The 21,927-nt window shown below is 40.1% G+C and overlaps 1 protein-coding gene across 2 annotated transcripts in view; it reads right to left on the minus strand.

Moving 5' to 3' along the window:
- The window catches only part of ANKRD46 (ankyrin repeat domain 46), a 92,458-nt gene that overhangs the window by 48,281 nt on the left and 22,250 nt on the right, over positions 1 to 21,927 (minus strand). Inside the window, exons 2-5 of one of the 2 annotated variants that reach the window (XM_070383050.1) lie at positions 17,081 to 17,176; positions 12,498 to 12,835; positions 11,165 to 11,323; positions 4,576 to 4,741 (exon numbers count right to left, since the gene is read on the minus strand). In XM_070383050.1, coding sequence (XP_070239151.1) covers positions 4,576 to 4,741; positions 11,165 to 11,323; positions 12,498 to 12,808 — 636 coding nt within the window. In that variant the 5' untranslated portion in view covers positions 12,809 to 12,835; positions 17,081 to 17,176. Of the gene's footprint in view, positions 1 to 2,687; positions 4,742 to 11,164; positions 11,324 to 12,497; positions 12,836 to 17,080; positions 17,177 to 21,927 lie in introns of those variants that run through there. The other variant, XM_005887008.3, reaches the window with a different exon arrangement.

The following is a 21,927-nucleotide window of genomic DNA, read 5'->3' on the forward strand; positions in this document are numbered from 1 at the left end:
CTAATATTAGAATCATTTCTGATGGAACTCCCATCTGGCATTAAACTTGACGTGGAAGAGGAATTCTACTTGATCAACTACATAATTCATAGAGAACATAAGATGGAAGCAAAGTTCAGCAGAAATGCAGTTTTTTGTGGCTGTAAAAAGCACTCACAGATCTTCATACAGAAGAACTGTACCAACAGCATCCTCAATAACTTTCTTTAGAATAGATGCAGTGGTTAATACAGTGCTAGTCCTAGAGACAATTCAAACCCCAAGATGATGGCACCATGATTGAGGAGAGGGCGGCATGACGGCACAATGGTTAGAAGAGACCCCAGTCCTATACTGTCTGACTTCAAACCCCAGCTCTGCCAGTTAATAGCTGTGGGACCTGGGACATTGTTCCAACCTGCCTCAGGTGACTCAGCTGCCCTAACTGTGAGGTGCGGCTACAAGAGCAATCTGCCGAGAATTGAGTTAAGCAGCACTGCACTGTGTTACTATTTGTTAACAAAGAGCTCAGTAAAAGCAGTTGTGGTGGAAACTGCCTTCATTCCATTCCATAGCTAGTTCTATCCAACCCAAAGAGCCCTAGGGAGATTTAAGAGTACTGCTGTCCAAGAGAAGTTTCTGCAAACACTGCCATCCAAGGACTTCCCTGTGGCTAGTGACTTTCCAAGGTCCAGTGGCTAGGACTCTGCACTCCCAGTGCAGGCTGCCCAGGTCAAGCCCTGGTCAGGGAACTAGAGCCCACAGGCAAAACTAAAGATCTCGTGTGCCATAGCTGAGACCTGGCACAGCGGAAAAAAAGTGCTGTCCATAACAGCCTCTTGTGGCTAATGAGCACTAGAAATGTGGCTAGTTTTGTTTTTAAACGTACAGTGCATTTGAGTTTCAGGCTCGGATAACTGTGCTAATGAAGGATTGGATTTCTACTTTAATTTAAATGAATTTGAGCAGCCACAATGATGAGTGGCTACAACACTAGACACATGAACAGAAAATCTCCATTGTGGCAGAAAGTTTGGACAGTGCCAATCTAAAACAGCTTCCAAGCAACACTGTGAATATGGTTATCAGCTAAGTTTTCTGATGACTGTTAGACAACAAGGAACTCCAGACTGTATTCCCTGACATCTAACTAGAACATGACCAAACCTCTGTTGCCCAGTGAGTGGAGACCCCTAATGCCTGACGTGGAGCTGTCCATGATGTAAAGTGAAGAGAACAAACGCATAAAGGACTGGACAAAATGCCAGCTACCAGCACTTTGAAGGACGCCAAGGAAGTATCCACAGCAAGGCTGAGATCCTCCCTAGAAAACTGTTTTGAATCAACTTCAGAGCCCAGAGGAATGGGCTTGATCCCAAAGTTCCACTTCATCTAGCACAGCTGGGATTGTCTCAGTTTGAACAATTTTAAAGGGTGCTTTAGCCAGTGCTGGCCTCTTTTCTTCTCCCCAGTGTTCCATTAACTTTGAGAAATGCTACTTCCTGGTATACCCTCCAAAATAAGCTACTAGGAAAAGGTAAACCGAGATGATAAAAGAAGCTGTAGTAGGCATCCCCGATAAAAGTGAGTAACAATTGCTGAAATTAATAGAATGACTTAGTATAAATCATGTAACATAAAGGAAAAATAAAGGGAAAGTAATTGATAACAAAGTGCGTATTTCAGTACGTGAGTGCCCAGGCACAGGCATACTAGAAGAAACAATGAAGTCATCAGTGCCCACTGACAGGGTTATGTGGGGGACTCAACTATCATCACTAGCACTGCTGTCAAGAATAAGATTTTTAGGAAGAGGTAAAGTTCCTGGTCAAGTTTTGAACAAAATAAAGAGTGCTGTGCTTAGTCACTCAGTCGTGTCTGACTCTTTTTGACCCCATGGACTGCAGCCCACCAGGCTCTTTGCCTGTCTGACCTTAAGTAACTGACCAATTACTCAACCCTCACAGTGTCAGTGTCCTCATCTTACACGGAACATAAGGATGATCATAAGGATTAAATGATAGTGAAGTTGCTCAGTTGGGTCCAACTCTTTGTGACCCTGTGGACTATGTCCATGGGATTCTCCAGGCAAGAATACTGGAGTGGGTTGCCATTTCCTTCTCCAGGGGATCTTCCCAACCCAGGGACCAACCCAGGTCTCCAGCATTGTAGGCAGACGCTTTATCATCTGAGTCACCAGGGAAGTCTCAGGATTAAATGAGATGAGGCTTTAAAGTGACCTATACAGTTGGGAGGTGCTTAATCATAGTAGTTATTATCACTCTTGGGCTTCCCAGGTGGCACTAGTGGTAAAGAACCCACCTGTCAATGCAGGAGACCTAAGAGATGTGGGTTCACTCCCTGGGTCAGGAAGATCCCTTGGGAAGGGCGTGGCAACCCACTCCAGTATTCTTGCCTGGAGAATCCCACTGACAGAGGAGCCTGGTGGGCTACAGTCCATGGAGTTGCAGAGTTGAACATGACTGAAGTGACTTAGCAACAGTAGCATTATCACTCTTAAATCCCTAAGCAATTCACCGAAATTAGTGTCAGAACATTTATAAGGCAAACACAAATAAAACTTGATACACATATTACATGGGGTTTCAAAAAAAGCTCTTTGCTTTTTTGAACAGCCAACTGGAACCTATTTTTTAAAAATCTTAAATTAAAAGAAAAACAATGATAAATAAGAAAATAGATTGTGATTAAGAGATTATAAATATATTTATTGGTAATATTATTGAATACTGAATGCAGAGAACAGAATACAAAGAAATCATCACTTAAAGGGAAACATTAATCTTTAAAAATGCAATATATTTACATATATGTTAACCAATTTTGCACATCTGTTTAGAGTTACAAACAAATACAAAGCTAATTCCAAAGCTTTTAATCTGAAGTGTTCTCCATTTTAGCGTCCACTGCTTTTTGCTGTATTTACACCAAGTATGATTAATTTTGTTTGCAGCTAATCTAAAAGCAAGAGGCTATGAGCTGACCCTGAGGCAGTCAGGTAAATCAGGAACTTCAGAACAGCTCTTTAAGACAGGATAAAGTCACATGAAAGAAGATGCCTCAATCCTAGATATATAAAACGCAGAAGAGAAAATACTAAGAAGCAAAAGGAATCACAGAAATACCAATTCTATTCTAAATTATAATTTCTAATTCTAGCAACAATTCAATTAGCAGTAGCTTAGAGGACTATGTTCTAAAAAATAAAACCAATAGTTCTTTCACCACAATTTTCTGACTACACCTAATGAATAATTATCAAGTCTTCATATCTTTTTTTTAATAACCCAATAATATGATATAAACATAGCAGAATCATTAACAAGAGGCCTTCAAACACACTGCAGAATGCTGAAATACAGTTTGGAGGCCAGATTTCAATTTACATAATATTACCATTGATAAAGACACCTGGTACAATACTGTTCAGCACTGTTAACTCAGAAATGCTCCATCCATTCTTTCCATCAGGGAACAACTGACATGGATGGGATTGTTATGACAATTCTAACAGGGCCTCTAAAGAGGATTGCACATAAAATGAAAAAATTATGAACTATGATATAATCATGACAACACAGCTAGCTTATAGAACTGAATTTTTCACCATAATAATGGTACTACAGAATTACAGTGACATTAAACATCAGAAATATTTATTCCTGCTAACTACTGAGTAGAAAAAGTCTTCCAACTGTATTTTTGATGAATAGGATATCTTTGAAATAAACACTAGGGGGAAATTAAAAGTTCCTCAATTGAAAATTCTCAAGTTCATTTTTCACATATATTAACAACAAGCAAAGCAGCTTACAAAAAAAAATCAAACTTACCTTAAAAACAAATAAATATAAGATCAAATCAATCTTTTTTGAGGAAAATATAGCTCCTTTTCAAAAGTTCTGTTTGGTTTGTGACTAGACTTGAAAATATTAAAATAAACCAAAGAGATCCCTTGAAAATATGAAAATAAACCAAACAGATCCCAACAATACTGATTTGCGCTACAAGATCTGAAAAAAGCGCTTCAGGTTTTAAGCTGAAGGTTTCATTTCCCCATACCCTACTATTCCCCAGAGAAAGTAAATAGCAAAAAGCAGCTCTTGCAAAAAATACACAAAAACAAAACAAAAATACCAACCACAACTAATCATATAAAACAAACTTTAAACATTTCACTCTAGTTGGTCTTATGTTGGGTAAGGTTTCTGTAGCAAGGATTTCGTAGTCTCATCCTCTATCTCGCATTCATTAGTCAATGCCACATTGTTATCAAACAAGGCTATGCAGAGCCTTTCCTAAGAAGTCAGGCTGAGCTGGAGGTAGCTTTAGGACAGCATCCTTGACTACAGTATGTAGTTAGTTCAAACAGACAGGTTGTTCTTCTAAAAGGATTACAGTGTGTAAAAATGCAAAAAGAAACAAAAGTACAGCCCTCACTGCTCTGCACTAAGAGATTTTGATAAACAGAACGAACACTGGAAGCCAGGACACTGGCATCTGTCTCCTCTCCCGTGAGCTCCTCTAATGTACCAGTTCAGGCTGGTTTTCCACGAAAGGCAGCACCCCACTTACATAGTAGGCGATGCCAAGAGACAGCAGAGCGATGACAAAGATCAAGAGCAGCACCCTCCAGAAGCCCAGATCCTCTACAAACTCCTGCCACGTGGTGCGGAAGCTGGACAGGACCCCCTCACCCTGCTGCAGGTTGGGATTGAGGAGGGAATGGCTTTCCATGGCACTGTGAGAGAAGCAAAGAGAAAGAAGGGCATGAAACAACACATCACCCATTTCAAAAACAAAAAACCACAGAAACTGCATTGTTTAAGAAGACCAACCTTAAAATATACATTGACAAGAAGAAAACTGACATATATATTCTAACCCATTTATGTACCGATTTAAATACCCATTTATGTACCAATTTAAATATCTTCAAGTATTTGGACAATTTACCTTGAACCATAAATTGCTAAACAATAATGATTATGTTCCTTGTTTAAGTATCTAGAAGAGTCAAAGTTAGAAGCTCCAATACTTTGGCTATCTGATACAAAGAGCTGATTCATCGGGAAAGACCTTTATGCTAGCAAGATTGAGGGCTGCAGGAAAAGGGGGCAACAGAGGATGAGATGGTTAGATGGCATCATCAACTCAACGGACATGAGTCTGAGCAAACTCCAGGAGATGGTGAAAGACAGGGAAGCTGGCATGCCACAGTCCATGGGGTTGCAGACTTGGACACAACTGAACAACAACAAAAACATCCCAACCGTGAAGCAGAAGTCTTAAAAGTGAAAGTGAAGTAGCTCAGTCGAGTCTGACTCTCTGCGACCCCGTGGATGTAGTCTGCCAGGCTCGTCCCTCCATGGGATTCTCAAGGCAAGAATACTGGAGTGGGTTGCCATTTCCTTCTCCAGGGGATCTTCCAGACCCAGGGATCAAATCCGGGTCTCCTGTATCGCAGGCAGATGCTTTAACCTCTGAGCCACCAGGGAAGAAGTCTTGAACAGTGTGTGAATCTTAAAGGTGGATTTTTATCAATTTAGTTCAATAATCTGACCAATGAAGGAATTCCTTCTTTAAACTGAAATACTCTAATAATGGATGCTTACTCTGTTGTACACTTGGACAGGGCTAGCCATTAGTGATTCCTCTTAATAGCTTCCTCCCACTAGTTTTAGCTTTATCTTGTACAATAACACAAAATAAGTTTACTTCTCTTCTGTATAAAGGCTGAGTCTAGTTGAAAATAAGGTAGTACAAGTACCATAAAAACTATGTAAGTGAGAACATGACTGCTACAAATAGAGTATATCTGACACTGGTATTCGAGAGGCTGCACTGTGATGAGTTCGAAGCTCCAAGAGATTAGCACCCACAATTATGTCACAACATGCAGGACCAATAACAGGGTATCATTTAGATTAAAGCCACAATGACCATAATCATAGGTATCAACTAGTGATTGCTGTTATTCTTCTTTCTAAACTTCTTTTCATATTCTTCTGATCATCTTGGGACAGAACAATGGAAACAGCACAAAACAAGATCTTAAGAGTCTGGTTCGTCATGCACAGTTGACAGGTTTTTTTGGTAAGTTACAATTTTACTTTATTCACCGACACTGTTAACCACAGACCTTTCAGCCTTTCCTGGCATTAGTGTCTTTTCCAATCCTAGGAAAATGACTTTGTAAAGGGCCAGTCTGTTTGCCATCCAAACTTTTTTTATATGATAAAAAATGTTTATCTTCTGAATAGGAGAAGACATTTTCAATGGGAATTTATAACAATACAAAAATTTGAAGAAAACTCTAGCAAGTTCAAAGATAAGATTAGAACTCTGAGAAGTTCAGGAGAGGTTAATTTTTTTTTTTTTGGCTCACTTCTCTATTTATTAAATAACCACATGTGGAGAGGCACAAAGCACTTAAGTTTTATATGACTACAAAGTTATCACAAATCCCAAACTTCTTAGCCACAGATATTTCACTTACTCTGTTTAAAAAAAAGGCTTTTAAAACATCTGAGTTAGCTTGATACACAGAGACCCTGAACTACATATTTTTAAATGCTTGTACTTCCTGCTCTAATAATGTCTTCATTTTGACTTACATGAAATTTACTGACTACATCTGATTCAAAATGCTCTCATACTTAAAAGTGTTAGATATACAGGTATCCCCCACTTTTTGAAAGTTCACTTTATGCCACCTCACTTTTAAGAAACATCTACTATACTACCTGTATTTGCTAATTAAAAGAAATCCCAAGAGGATTTTTGCTTTTATAGGAAGAAAGGCATAAAGCAAAACAGTGTTCAGCATTTGTCTTGCAGCAAGACTGGCACCGCCCAGCTCCTTCCCCAGGAACCTCACAGCATCTCGGTGTCCAGCCGCCCAGCCCTGAACGGTGCTTGGAGCACCTGTGTTTTATCTCAGTTTCTTTTGTGCGTCTGTTAGCAAGATGAGTCCTAAGGTTCTTCACTTTATGCCATCTCGACTTAAGGAAAAGTTCCCTAGGAACATTCTACTTTTGGATAGTGGGGGTGGGGTGGGGACCTATAAAATGAGACTTCAGTCGCGCCTTCTCTAAGAGCTCATGAAGTTCTGACACTCAGAACTGTCTATCGTGACTTGATCCAATGAAATATTTTCCACTATCTAGGAAATGTGTGATTCTAGTATGATGGTCTGTGTGTACAATGTTTAATTTTTTTGTACACTGCGTCTACACCGTCTCTGTCAGCCCATACCTAACATAAAAAGGAACTAAATGAAACTTAGGTTAAATGGTATAGGGAAATATTTTTCATCAACTTGATTTATAGGCCCTTAAGAAGTTATGCTATGTTTTAGGGAATTATAAGGGAACAGGAAAATACTAAATACATTCAAAGTCTTGCTTTATCTCCTGTTCTAGAAAAGGCTAATCATCACATAGCTATGCCACAATGCCATGTACTAGCCAACACCTTTAAGCTTCCCCCTCACTTTAAGTTGACGTAATTCATGTACCATAAAATTCATCTTTCTAAAGTACATGATTTAGTGTTATTTAGAAAATTCACAAAGCTGCAGAACCACCTCCACTATCTAATGTCATCTTGCCTCTATAAATGAACCCTGTGCCCTTCAGCAGCCACCGGCCCTTGTCCCTTCCCCTGCTCCTGGCAACCACTCCTGCCTTCTGTGCCTGGCTTCTCTCATGGAGCATGTTTTCAAAGCTCATTGGTGTTGCAGCACATGTCAGTATTTCATTACTTTTTATAGTGGGATAATACTTCACTGAATGGATAGATGACATTTTGCTTATCCATTCATCAGTGATGGACTTTTGGGTGGTTTCTACCTTTTGGCTATTATAAATAAAGCTTCTGTGAAATTTGCATACAAGTTTTTGTGTAAACATGTGTTTTCAATTTTCTTGGGTATATACCAAAAAGTGGAATTGTTGGGTCATATGGTGACTCTGTGTAACTTTTTGAGGAGTTGCCAGACTATCTTCCACAGCAGCTACTTTACATTCCCACCAGCAATGTAGGGTGGTTCAAATTTTCCTACATCATTGCCAGTACTTGTTATTGTCCATCTTTTTGACTGCAGCCGTTCTGTTGGGTACGAAGTGGTATTTCACTCTGGTTTCAATTTGCATTTTCCCTAATGACCAATGATGCTGCTTTTAAGCTTTCTAGTTTAAGCTTCAACCACACCTTCCTATCATGACACTGAAGGGCAGGAGTAAGACCAGGCAACTAGGTAGTACAAGTATTAATAATTTAATTTTTAAAGAACAAGCTTTACCTAATGCTGTAAATAATATGAATCCTCATATTGAAGTGCAATGGCATGTATGTGAAAGAAGCAGGAATAAATATTTTACACTGCACTGCTCAAATGACTAATCACTTCTGAGTTAATAAGGAATCACAACTGAGGCAAAATAAAACACATTTCTAATACAGAGATGCCAAGAAACTGGCTAGTAACACAATATACCAAGCAAGATCCTGAAAATAGACCAGGAAGAGCACATCTAGGACATTTTTCATGGTAAAGAAGCCCAAAGTCATTATGAAAATAAATTTCAAGTTATTTTGGAAGCATATGATCTTTAAAAAAAACAGATAACTCAATGTTATTAAATTTCTTACAGCAATCTGTGTGCCAATCCAGAGCACACAGGTGAGAGAAGGGTTTGCCAGTGCACTGCTGACTTCTTATTTTATGTACTTGCCAGCCTTCAGTGATAAGTCATGAGGAGCATGCACCGTTTTAGAAGTAAAACACTTTAATTTCTTTGGACAATAATAAGTGTTTACCACAAGCAAAATAATCCTAAACTTGAGAGTGGAATTAGTGGTCCCGAAGAAGTACATGAGCAAGTCTATGAAGAAGGAGGAAAGGAATCATGCGCACACAGGAATCAAATTAAGGGTGAAGTATGAAAGTCAGAGAGGATTTCATCTGGAACTCACAGAAACAATGATCCCAAAGTCTAAGTGGACCATATGCTCCTAATTCTAAGTCCTGGTCAATCTGCTACTGAGTCAGTAGCTAATGAGGGCCCCAGTCCCCTGAAAAATCTAGGAGGAGATTATGTAAGTTCATTATACTTCTTACCTTGCATTATCTGGAAGCCTGAAATTACATGGTGGTCAACCAAACTACAAGCTGGTACAACTAAATTTGGCCTAGAGGCTTTACCTGTTGAGCCGTGACGCCAAGAGAAAAGATGACTGATCACCTTGCCAGGCTTCCTGAACTATGTTCTAAACTGCCTTTAGATGAGGAATGAGGAGATACGTGAGACCCTGTCAGTCACTCCATCTTAGCTTCAGTTACATACAGGAGCCCAAATTTAATTTGTTCCAACTCATGTTAAAGTCACTTTCACATCACTGAATTGTGTATGTGTTAAATCTTGTCTTACTCTCCTCCTGTTTTACTTTTCCCTTAGCACTTTAATTCCCTATCTCTGGAACTACCTTTCGTAACATTGTCCAAGTTCTTCTATCTTTCTCTGCCTTTTTTGAAATCCCATTCTTTTTGTGACCTGTACCTAAATTCTCAAACTCCTGTTTCCTTCTCTCCTATTCGGCTCTTCTCTTGTCCTGCCAACACAGCAGGCTGCCCTCCACAGTGGCCAACAGAGCATTCTGTGCGTGTGGGCACACAGTGTTTTCTGTTAATGGCTTTTCAATCGTAATCTGGAGCCATAAGGACCAATAGAGAGTTCAAACAAAGTGTCAAGCACTTTACTTGAAAGCAAATAAATATAAAGCTGACAAAAAGTTGTCAAAAAAGATACACTCAATGTAAGACCAGAAACTATAAAACTCTTAGAGGAAAACATAGGCAGAACACTCTTTGGCATAAATCACAGCAAGATTGTCTATGACCACCTTCTAGAGCAATAGAAATAAAAACAAAAATAAACAAGGGGGACCTGATTAAACTTAAAAGCTTTTGCACAGGAAAGGAAAATATTAACAAGGTGAAAAGACAAGTCTCAGAAAGGGAGAAAATAATAGCAAATGAGACAAATGACAAAGGATTAATCTTCAAAATATACAAGCAGCTCATGGAGCTCAATGTCAGAAAAACAACACCCAATCAAAAGTGGGCAGAAAACCTAAACTGACATTTCTCCAAAGAAGACGTACAGATGGCTAATAAACACATGAAAAGATGCTCAACATCCCTCATTATTAGAGAAATGCAAATCAAAACTATAGTGAGGTATCACCTCACACTGATCAGAATGGCCATCATCAAAAAATCCACAAACAATGAATGTTGGAGAGGGTGTGGAGAGAAGGGAACCCTATTGCACTGCTGGTGGGAATGTAAATTGATGCAGCTACTATGGAGAAGAGTATGCAGATTCCAAAAAAAAAGAACCTAGAAATAAAACTACCATATGACCCAACAATCCCACTAATGGACACGTACCCTGAGAAAACCATAATTTAAAAAGACATATGCACCCCAATGTTCATTGCAGCACTATTTATAATAGCTAGGTCGTGGAAGCAATCTAGATGTCCATGGACAGATGAATGGATAAAGAAGCTATAGAAGATACACAAAAGGGAATATTACTCAGCTACAAAAAGGAATGCATTTGAGTCAATTCTAATGAGGCAGATGAACCTAGAGCCCATTAAACAGAGTGAAGTCTAAGTCAGAAAGTGAAAAATACTGTGTATATTAACCCATGTAAATGGACTCTAGAAAGATGGTACTGATGAACCTACTCACAGGGGAGCGATGGAGACGGAGACAGAGAACAGGCCTGTGGCCAGAGGGGGAGGTGGGGGCGGGACAAACTGAGAGGAGCACTGAAACGTATATATTATCATACAGAAAACCGAGAGCCAGCGGGAATTTGAAATTTGTCTCAGGGAGCTCAAATCGGTGCTCTGTGACAACCTAGGGGGTGACATGGTGGGGCGGTAGTGCGGGGGAGGCTCAAGAGGGAGGGGACATACGTATGCCTATGGCTGATTCATGTGGATGTATGGCAGAAACCAGCACAATACTGTAAAGCAATTATCCTCCAATTAAAAACAAATAAATTTAAAAAGACAAAAGAAACAAACCACAAAAAAAGATTCACCTGAAGTGACTTGCCTCTTAAAAAAATGAAATCTTAAGTACCTTTCACTCTCAGCTGTCTGCATGGTCTCTAGCTTTGAGTGAGTTCCTCTGTTAAATCCTTTTACCTCCTGTTCTTCCAACGATTCCAGCAATCGGATGACATCTTTATTCACTCCCCTGCGCTTTGCCAGAACTAGGGGTGTAGCACCTTGATGGTTGCTAAAAAGTTCATAAAAATAAAAATAGCTGTTACACTATACTGTTAGTAGCCATTTGTGGGGATCTCAGTGAGGAAGGCACGGGCCCCATTAACTCAAAATTAAAACCAGAACAGAACCAGTGGTTGAGATGGAGCCTGAATTTTGAGTTAACCTTTTTTTTTCTTTTAGGAAAAAGGAAAAAATATACATAGTCAAGAGTAGATAAATGAGAATAAAGAAAAAAGGGCATCTTCCTAGAAACTAATTGGAAAAGTCTAGATTCTAGATTCATTCTTATCTGACATTTATATATTTCATGAGAACAGTGTCTATTTTTTGAAATGTCTAAGAGCTAAAAGAAAAAAACAAAAAAACCTAAGCTCAAAAGCAATCAAATAATCTGCGTTGGTTCACCTAATCATTTAACAACAGGAGAAAGCCTGACCAACACTGAATCCTATAGTTAATTCCTAGACATTTTGTCCTATAGTAGCAGAATCATTTACTGTTTTATTCGGATTTAGGGACATTATAACACCAATAAATTAGGTATAAAAAATGTATCTTAAAGGTCAAGGTTTATTTTTAAAGTGACCTGATATTGTTCCCACTCAAGAGACAAGGTATCACTAAAACAAAACAAAAAACACTACTTCTTCAAATTGTTCAGTATAAGAAGGACTCTTATACTTCATGAGTCCAGAGAGATAATGAAGCTAGTCTGGTATATTACACGATAGAAGGTAAACAAGCTTTGGAACCAGGTGGAACTAGTTTTAAATTCCAACTGTGTTAAGTCATTTAACCCAGAATTCTTGTCTCAACTATTTCATCTATAAAACAAATACTTAAGAGCTATTCATTCTGAAGATTAAATGAGCTAACACAGTAAACGCAGTGCCCAGGTCATAACAGATTTTCAACAAATGTTAGTTCTTCTTTTTCCCTTGTCTTATAATACATAATTATTTAGTAGCAGAACTTAGCCACTATTTTCATAGAAAACTTTACATTGCTTCAGCACAAATCTAGAAGTCAGGCTCTTGTTCCCTCACTCATTGTCCTCATACCTTTCAGAGCTTGTCACTACACTTGATCAATGAGGAAACAAAATCAATAGATTCCAAGATTAGACCACTGGCTGAGAGGCTAATGGGAGGAAGTGACGAGACTTCAAAAACCACAGAACTTACCAAATATCAATTTTGAGTCCATTGGAAACCAAGAATTGAATAGTATCCACATGGCCACAGAGATGAAGAGCCGTGTTTCCCTGATAATCAGTGGCCAGGAGATCAGCACCAAATTTATGTAACAACTGGCAGATGTCTACATTCCCTCTGGCTGCTGCGAGGTGAAGGCCTGTTCTGCCCCTGCTGTCACGAATATTTGGGTCAAAGCCACTTTCCAAAAGCCTCTTGGAGTAGTTAAAGTCTCCATCAATACAGGCCTGTAGCAAGGGTACATTAGTCTGAGAAGAATCATTTACAAAAACGTAGGACATTGTTCGGATGTGGTGGATGGAATGTGCCTGTAAAGAAACATGAGGTGAGTTGAGATTCAGAGAAGCCAAACTAAATCAAGAGAGTGAAGTCATTTAGAAAAGTACTATTTCTCATCCTTCTTCGTCTCCTGCCTCTAATAAGTTACTTAACCAAACAGAAACATCAGAGTTATCAATTATATCTTATTTTCCATTAAAATGTCTAAGTTTTCCCATATCTGCTGGATCAAAATTGCAATTAAATTATCATAAAGCCCTTTTTCATCATATAAAAAGACTGAGATATTTTTAAAGTAAAGCAAGACATAAGTGCTTAGATTTAGCTTTATTACATTGTCGGAAGACACAGACAGTAAGTTCCTTACACACACACACATACACACACAGCAGTTCTCTTTCATATATTTGTTTCTTATTGTACTTGAGATATTCTATACGGTAAAACAGAATCATGTGCTCAAAAGTTAACTGAATCAGCATAAAAAAAAAAATGAACTTAATTCACACTCAGTAAGCATCTTCTCGATCCTGTTTGGGGCTTCCCGGATGGCTCAGTGGGTAAAAAGTCTGCCTGCCACTGCAGGAGATGCAGTAGATGTGGGTTCGATCCCTGGGTTGGGAAGGTCCCCTAGTGGAAAGCAGGGCAGCCCACTTCAGTATTCTTGCCTGGGAAATCCCACGGACAGAGGAGCCTGGCGGGCCACAGTCCAGGGGGTTTCAAAGAGTTGGACACGACTCAGCGACTATCAGTTTCACTTTCAAATGCTGTTTAGAGCACAAAGGTCAAATTTTAATAGAAAGAGAAAAGCTAAGGAAAGCAGAAAACTAAATTTAAAAACCAGACCTATTATGAAATTAAGAATGTCCATCTTTTTTACAGTATTGATCCTATTCTGCTTTGTTCTATGGTTATCTAGCTACCTGATTTTGCCAAACGCCCACTGTCTGAAGATGGAGAGATGAGGTCTCCATGGGAATAGCTGTGTCCATGCTAATATTGCACCCATCCGAGTAGACTCACTTCACCAACGGGTTTGTCCACACCTCTTTCACTGACACTCCCTGCCCCTAGAAATCTCTTGGGTCTCTCAGTGTGCATGCATGCATGTGCATCTCCACCCCACCTGCAACCATCTCTTCCTTGATTCATTTAAGAAAAAATTAAAGCCTGACACAAGAAACTTTACTAAGGAGTTAAAGAGAAAACAAACCGAAAGAAGAAAACAAAGGCAGAGACTAATGTGTTTGTAAAGATGGCTCCTAAGGTTACAAAAGCTTAGTCACAAATGAGCTGGCTTGTAATTTACCAGGCAAAGTCTTTCTGGAACACAGATGGAATTGGATAATAGATCAGTCTATTGTGCCTAACCTCACAGGGATTCAGAAAGCCTGGCTCCGAGTCTGGTGAGATTCTTGGCGGTACCCCTTTTAGCCTGGTTTCCCACAGAGTCACTGCCCCTCTGGTCCTGGGCCATGTTAAGCTCTGCTGCTGCCATGAGGGCAAAGGGGAAACGGTAAGACAGACTGAGGGCCTGTTCTGAGCCAGGCACTGCATTAAGGGCTTTTAATGAATTTTATTTAATCTTCCCAATAAGTCCATCTGCAGTGGTTTTGGAGCCCCCCAAAATAAAGTCTGACACTGTTTCCACTGTTTCCCCATCTATTTCCCATGAAGTGATGGGACCAGATGCCATGATCTTAGTTTTTTGAATGTTGAGCTTTAAGCCAACTTTTTCACTCTCCTCTTCACTTTCATCAAGAGGCTTTTTAGTTCCTCTTCACTTTCTACCATAAGGGTGGTGTCATCTGCATATCTGAGATTATTGATATTTCTCCTGGCAATCTTGATTCCAGCTTGTGCTTCATCCAGCCACGCGTTTCTCATGATGTACTCTGCGTATAAGTTAAATAAACAGGGTGAATACACAGCCTTGACGTACTCCTTTTCCTTTTTGGAACCAGTCTGTTGTTCCATGTCCAGTTTTAACTGTTGCTTCCTGACCTGCATATAGGTTTCTCAAGAGGCAGGTCAGGTGCTCTGGTATTCCCATCTCTTTCAGAATTTTCCACAGTGTATTGTGATCCACACACTCAAAGGCTTTGGCATAGTCAATAAAGCAGAAATAGATGTTTTTCTGGAACTCTCTTGCTTTTTCCATGATCCAGCAGATGTTGGCAATTTGATCTCTGGTTCCTCTGCCTTTTCTAAAACCAGCTTGAACATCTGGAAGTTCACGGTTCACGTATTGCTGAAGCCTGGCTTGGAGAATTTTGAGCATTACTTTACTAGCGTGTGAGATGAGTGCAATTGTGCGGTAGTTTGAACATCATTTGGCATTGCCTTTCTTTGGGATTGGAATGAAAACTGACCTTTTCCAGTCCTGTGGCCGCTGCTGAGTTTTCCAAATTTCCTGGCATATTGAGGGCAGCACTTTCACAGCATCATCTTTCAGATTTGAAATAGCTCAACTGGAATTCCATCATCTCCACTAGCTTTGTTCGTAGTGATGCTTTCTAAGGCCCACTTGACTTCACATTCCAGGATGTCTGGCTCTAGGTGAGTGATCACACCATCATGATTATCTAGGTTGTAAAGATCTTTTTTGTACAGTTCTTCTGTGTATTGCCACCTCTTCTTAATATCTTCTGCTTCCGTTTTAGGTCCATACCATTTCTGTCCTTTATCGAGCCCATCTTTGAATGAAATGTTCCCTTGGTATCTCTAATTTTCTTGAAGAGATCTCTCTTCTCCAAAATCACTGCAGATGGTGATTGCGGCCATGAAATTAAAAGACGCTTATTCCTTGGAAGGAAAGTTATGACCAACCTAGACAGCATATTAAAAATCAGAGACATTACTTTGCCAACAAAGGTCCGTCTAGTCAAGGCTATGGTTTTTCTAGTGGTCATGTATGGATGTGAGAGTTGGACTGTGTAGAAAGCTGAGCGCTGAAGAATTGATGCTTTTGAACTGTGGTGTTGGAGAAGACTGGAGAGTCTCTTGGACTGCAAGGAGATCCAACCAGTCCATCCTAAAGGAGATCAGTTCTGGGTGTTCATTGGAAGGACTGATGTTGAAGCTGAAACTCCAATACTTTGGCCACCTCATGTGAAGAGTTGACTCACTGGAAAAGACCCTGATGCTGGGAGGGATTGGGGTGGGAGGAGAAGGGGACGACAGAGGATGAGATGGCTGGATGGCATCACCGACTCGATGGACATGAGTTTGGGTAAACTCTGGGAGTTGGTGATGGACAGGGAGGTCTGGTGTGCTGCGATTCATGGGAGTCAGACACGACTGAGTGACTGAATTGAATAAGCCCAGGGTAAGATTTACTATACTTGATTTTAGTAGGGGTCATTGAAGCATTCTAAGTCAAGGAAATGGCAAAGTCTTAGTATATCATTCTTTCAAAAAGATGATTTTGTTGGCAATATAAAGAGGTTGGACTGGAGGGGCTCAAGACTGGAGACAGGGAGATCAATCAATAAGTCATTGTAGAAATCCAGGCTATAAATGAGGATAACCTGATCTAATACAGTGGCAGAGAGAAGGGGGCATACTGGAGGGATATCCTAGATAGAATTAACACAGAAATGTAGGGTGAGAAGGAACTGTTAAGGGTAATTCTAAATAAGGGGGAAATCTGCTTATGATTAAGAATTATAGAAATCAAGATAAGATAAACTTCAGATTATTATATTATATAATACTTTTAAAAGAAACTAACCCAGTGGGAAGATGTTACTCAAAAAACAGTCAAAAATTCTCTTTCAAGGTAATCTCCCTATTTTCCCCTATAGTATTTTTAACTGGATCATAAAAAAAGACAGAGGTATCACAAATGTCTTAAAAATTAAAATACCATGTATCAAGAATTTTTCAAGAGGTAATGTGCTTTGGTTAAATTCTCTAAGAATAGATAATGAAAAACAATCTACTTGGTGTTTTTGAACCAAAAAACATAGTGTTTTTTGGTTCAAACACAGTAAGAATTCTTGTGGTTTTCAGACTGGGATTCTTTTGAATATTGGCTCAGTAAAAAGGGCAAGACTTTCTTGTCTATTTTTTGAGTGAGAATAAGCATGGTATATTATGTGAGTTTCTCTGTGTCCTTAAGAAACTACTAACCTCCAAATTGAATAAGCCTAAAGTCTAACGATAGATCATATTTTTCATCTTGATTACAGAACTGAATATACCCAAATTCAAGACCACAGTTCACTGAAGTTTTGCATATTGTGAAGAAGTCCACAGTAAAAAATACTCACGTAAGCCTTAAGATTGGATCTTTCTTTATCACGTGACAGTTTCTCTGAATTCTTAACAAGGTTCACCAGAATATCCAGAAATGTGCCAGCAAGGATCTACAGTAAAGAGAAAATTCAGTTATAACAAAGGACCTGCTGTTCTACTAAACCCAGACAATGTAGAGGGACCTGTAAATACTTTCTAGACAATCAATGGGTAAGGCATCAACTTATGAAGTTGGTAAAGCCACTGAGGAGTAATAAAGTGGCAAAAGGAGCCCACAAACACGGTCAGAAAGACGGAAGAGTCAGATAATGTGCCACCAGCAGTGAAGAAAATTCACTGGACTGTGAAAATTCACTCTAACGTACCAGAATTTGAAATGCATATTTTTCACATTAGAAATGGTGGCTGCATCTCAGGTTAGCCCACCAAAGCAATTTCAGAAATAAAATGCTATTTGCAGTGGGGGAAAAAGTAAAAACAATCCAATATTTATGTTAAACCAAATAGGTAGGGCTGCGCGGGCGCAGGAGGGCCAAGAGGAGCTACTCTACATTCAAGGTCAGGAGGGGTGGCTGTGAGGAGGTACCCCTCGTCCAAGGTAAGGAGCAGCGGCTGTGCTTTGCTGGAGCAGCCGTGAAGAGATACCCCATGTCCAAGGTAAGAGAAACCCAAGTAAGATGGTAGGTGTTGCAAGAGGGCATCAGAGGGCAGACACACTGAAACTATACTCACAGAAAACTAGTCAATCTAATCACACTAGGACCACAGCCTTGTCTAACTCAATGAAACTAAGCCATGCCCTGTGGGGCCACCAGGCAGGTCATGGTGGAGAGGTCAGACAGAATGTGGTCCACTGGAGAAGGGAATGGCAAACCAATTCAGTATTCTTGCCTTGAGAACCACATGAACAGTATGAAAAGGCAAAATGATAGGACACTGAAAGAGGAACTCCCCAGGTCAGTAGGTGCCCAATATGCTATTGGAGATCAGTGGAGAAATAACTCCAGAAAGAAAGAAGGGATGGAGCCAAAGCAAAAACAATACCCAGTTGTGGATGTGACTGGTGATAGAAGCAAGGTCCGATGCTGTAAAGAGCAATACTGCATAGGAACCTGGAATATCAGGTCCATGAATCAAGGCAAATTGGAAGTGGTCAAACAGGAGATGGCAAGAGTGAATGTCGACATTCTAGGAATCAGCGAACTACGATGGACTGGAATGGGTGAATTTAACTCAGATGACCATTATATCTACTACAGTGGGCAGGAATCCCTTAGAAGAAATGGAGTAGCCATCACGGTCAACAAAAGAGTCTGAAATGCAGTACTTGGATGCAACCTCAAAAATGACAGAATGATCTCTGTTCGTTTCCAAGGCAAACCATTCAATATCACAGTAATCCAAGTCTATGCCCCAACCAGTAACACTGAAGAAGCTGAAATTGAATGGTTCTATGAAGACCTACAAGACCTTTTAGAACTAACACCCAAAAAAGATGTCCTTTTCATTATAGGGGACTGGAATGCAAAAGTAGGTAGTCAGGAAACATCTGGAGTAACAGGCAAATTTGGCCTTGGAGTACAGAATGAAGCAGGGTAAAGGCTAATAGAGTTTTGCCAAGAGAACGCACCGGTCATAGCAAACACCCTCTTCCAACAACACAAGAGAAGACTCTACACATGGACATCACCAGATGGTCAACACCGAAATCAGATTGATTATATTCTTTGCAGCCAAAAATGGAGAAGCTCTATACAGTCAGCAAAAACAAGACCAGGAGCTGCCTGTGGCTCAGATCAGGAACTCCTTATTGCTAAATTCAAACTTAAACTGAACAAAGTAGGGAAAACCACTAGACCATTCAGGTATGACCTAAATCAAATTCCTTATGATTATACAGTGGAAGTGAGAAATAGATTTAAGGGACTAGCTCTGATAGAGTGCCTGATGAACTATGGACAGAAGTTCATGACACTGTACAGGAGACAGGGATCATGACCATCCCCAAGAAAAAGAGATGCAAAAAAGCAAAATGGCTGTCTGGGGAGGCCTTACAAATAGCTGTGAAAAGGAGAGAAGTAAAAAGCAAAGGAGAAAAGGAAAGATATAAGCATCTGAATGCTGAGTTCCAAAGAATAGCAAGAAGAGATAAAAAAGCCTTCCTCAGCAATCAATGCAAGGAAATAGAGGAAAACAACAGAATGGGAAAGACTAGAGATCTCTTCAAGAAAATCAGAGATACCAAGGGAACATTTCATGCAAAGATGGGCTCGATAAAGGACAGAAATGGTATGGACCTAACAGAAGCAGAAGATATTAAGAAGAGGTGGCAAGAATACACAGAAGAACTGTACAAAAAAGATCTTCATGACCAAGATAATCACAATGGTGTGATCACTCACCTAGAGCCAGATATCCTGAAATGTGAAGTCAAGTGGGCCTTAGAAAGCATCACTACGAACAAAGCTAGTGGAAGTGATGGAATTCCAGTTGAGCCATCTCAAATCCTGAATGATGATGCTGTGAAAGTGCTGCACTCAATATGCCAGGAAATTTGGAAAACTCAGCAGTGGCCACAGGACAGTTTTCATTCCAATCCCAAAGAAAGGCAATGCCAAATGATATTCAAACTACTGCACAATTGCACTCATCTCACACACTAGTAAAGTAATGCTCAAAATTCTCCAAGCCAGGCTTCAGCAATACGTGAACTGTGAACTTCCAAATGTTCAAGCTGGTTTTATAAAAGGCAGAGGAACCAGAGATCAAATTGCCAACATCCGCTGGATCATGGAAAAAGCAAGAGAGTTCCAGAAAAACATCTATTTCTGCTTTATTGATTATGCCAAAGCCTTTGACTGTGTGGCTCACATTGAACTGTGGAAAATTCTGAAAGAGATGGGAATACCAGAGCACCTGACTTGCCTCTTGAGAAATCTGTATGCAGGTCAGGAAGCAACAGTTAGAACTGGACATGGAACAACAGACTGGTTCCAAATAGGAAAAGGAGTACATCAAGGCTGTATATTGTCACCCTGTTTATTTAACTTATATGCAGAGTACATCATGAGAAACGTGGGGCTGGAAGAAGCACAAGCTGGAATCAAGATTGCCAGGAGAAATATCAATAATCTCAGATATGCAGATGACACCACCCTTATGGCAGAAAGTGAAGAGGAACTCAAAAGCCTCTTGATGAAAGTGAAGGAGAGTGAAAAAGTTGGCTTAAAGCTCAACATTCAGAAAACTAAGATCATGGCATCTGGTCCCATCACTTCATGGGAAATAGATGGGGAAACAGTGGAAACAGTGTCAGACTTTATTTTGGGGGGCTCCAAAATCACTGCAGATGGTGACTGCAGCCATGAAATTAAAAGACGCTTATTCCTTGGAAGGAAAGTTATGACCAACCTAGGTAGCATATTTAAAGGCAGAGACATTACTGTGCCAACAAAGGTCTGCCTAATCAAGGCTATGGTTTTTCCAGTAGTTATGTATGGATGGGAGAGTTGGACGGTGAAGAAAGCTGAGTGCCGAAGAACTGATGCTTTTGAACTGTGGTGTTGGAGAAGACTCGAGAGTCCCTTGGACTGCAAGGAGATCCAACCAGTCCATCCTAAAGGAGATCAGTCCAGGGTGTTCATTGGAAGGACTGATGCTAAAACTGAAACTCCAATACTTTGGCCACCTTGCGAAGAGTTGACTCATTGGAAAAGACCAATACTGGGAGGGACTGGGGGCAGGAGGAGAAGGGGATGACAGAGGATGAGATGGCTGGATGGCATCACCGACTCGATGGACATCGGTTTGGGTAGACTCCAGGAGTTGGTGACAGACAGGGAGGCCTGGCGTGCTGCGATTCATGGGGTAGCAAAGAGTCGGACACGACTGAGTGACTGAACTGAACTGAACTGAACTGAAATAGGTACGTTTAAGGAAAAAAAAAATTTCTAATTTGAATGCTGGTATACTTAAATCTCTGAGATTGTTCCCCCATCTTTTCTCTTCAGTGTGAAAGAAAACTGGCTCAGCTCTAACTGCAGTTTTTTCCACCTACCTGACCTCACCCGTCTTGCACCTTGGTGGTGCCCCATCTCTGCGCTTTCACTGGGAGCCCCTCAGGTTTCCCCTCAGGGCACTGAGAAACATTTCCAGAGACTTCTTTTTGACCACTCTCTCCTCTTGAAGGAACATGGAAGGGAGGGAGGTCATGGACAGGAAGTATGGACCACAAAAAATCCATAGTAATTTGCTAGGTAAACATTTCTGTGTGCCAAAAATGTTCTAGATACCATGAAAAGTGGTAAAGTTGGAAAGTAAAGTCTAAATTCCAAATTTATAGCTCCAGCTGAAATTCATGACTTTTACTAGTCATTCGTGCTGTTATCAAGTCCCCTTAAGTAAACTTATATAGGAAAGTAATTAGTGGCATTTTATGAAGCTCCATTTACCAATGTAAGTTAGGTTGTATCATAAAGGCTAACAGTGTGAGGCTGCAAGTGAAGACAAGGGCTGACAAGCTGCATGAGAGGACCAGTCCCATAATAGTTCAGCAAATACCCTGATGACACAGTAATACTCAAAACATCCACACTTCTCGACTGTTCCCTAGTTTTCTGTCGGTCTGTAATACCAGTTTAGACAAACTTCATTTATCACTGATTTATCAAATCACTCAATTGATTTCCTTGAACAAATAATCTGTGTTTACCCAAAGCTTACTATTTTCCTCTCTTGTCCTGCCCACTGGAGCTGAGTGTTCATGACTAAAGCCTCTAATATATTAATATAAAATCTTCCTTTTTCAATGTTAAAATGGTACAGGGGTTATTTTGAAGTTTGTAACATTTACATTGGGTTA

This window comes from Bos mutus, chromosome 14 (genome assembly GCF_027580195.1).
Source record: "Bos mutus isolate GX-2022 chromosome 14, NWIPB_WYAK_1.1, whole genome shotgun sequence".
NCBI lineage: Eukaryota > Metazoa > Chordata > Mammalia > Artiodactyla > Bovidae > Bos > Bos mutus.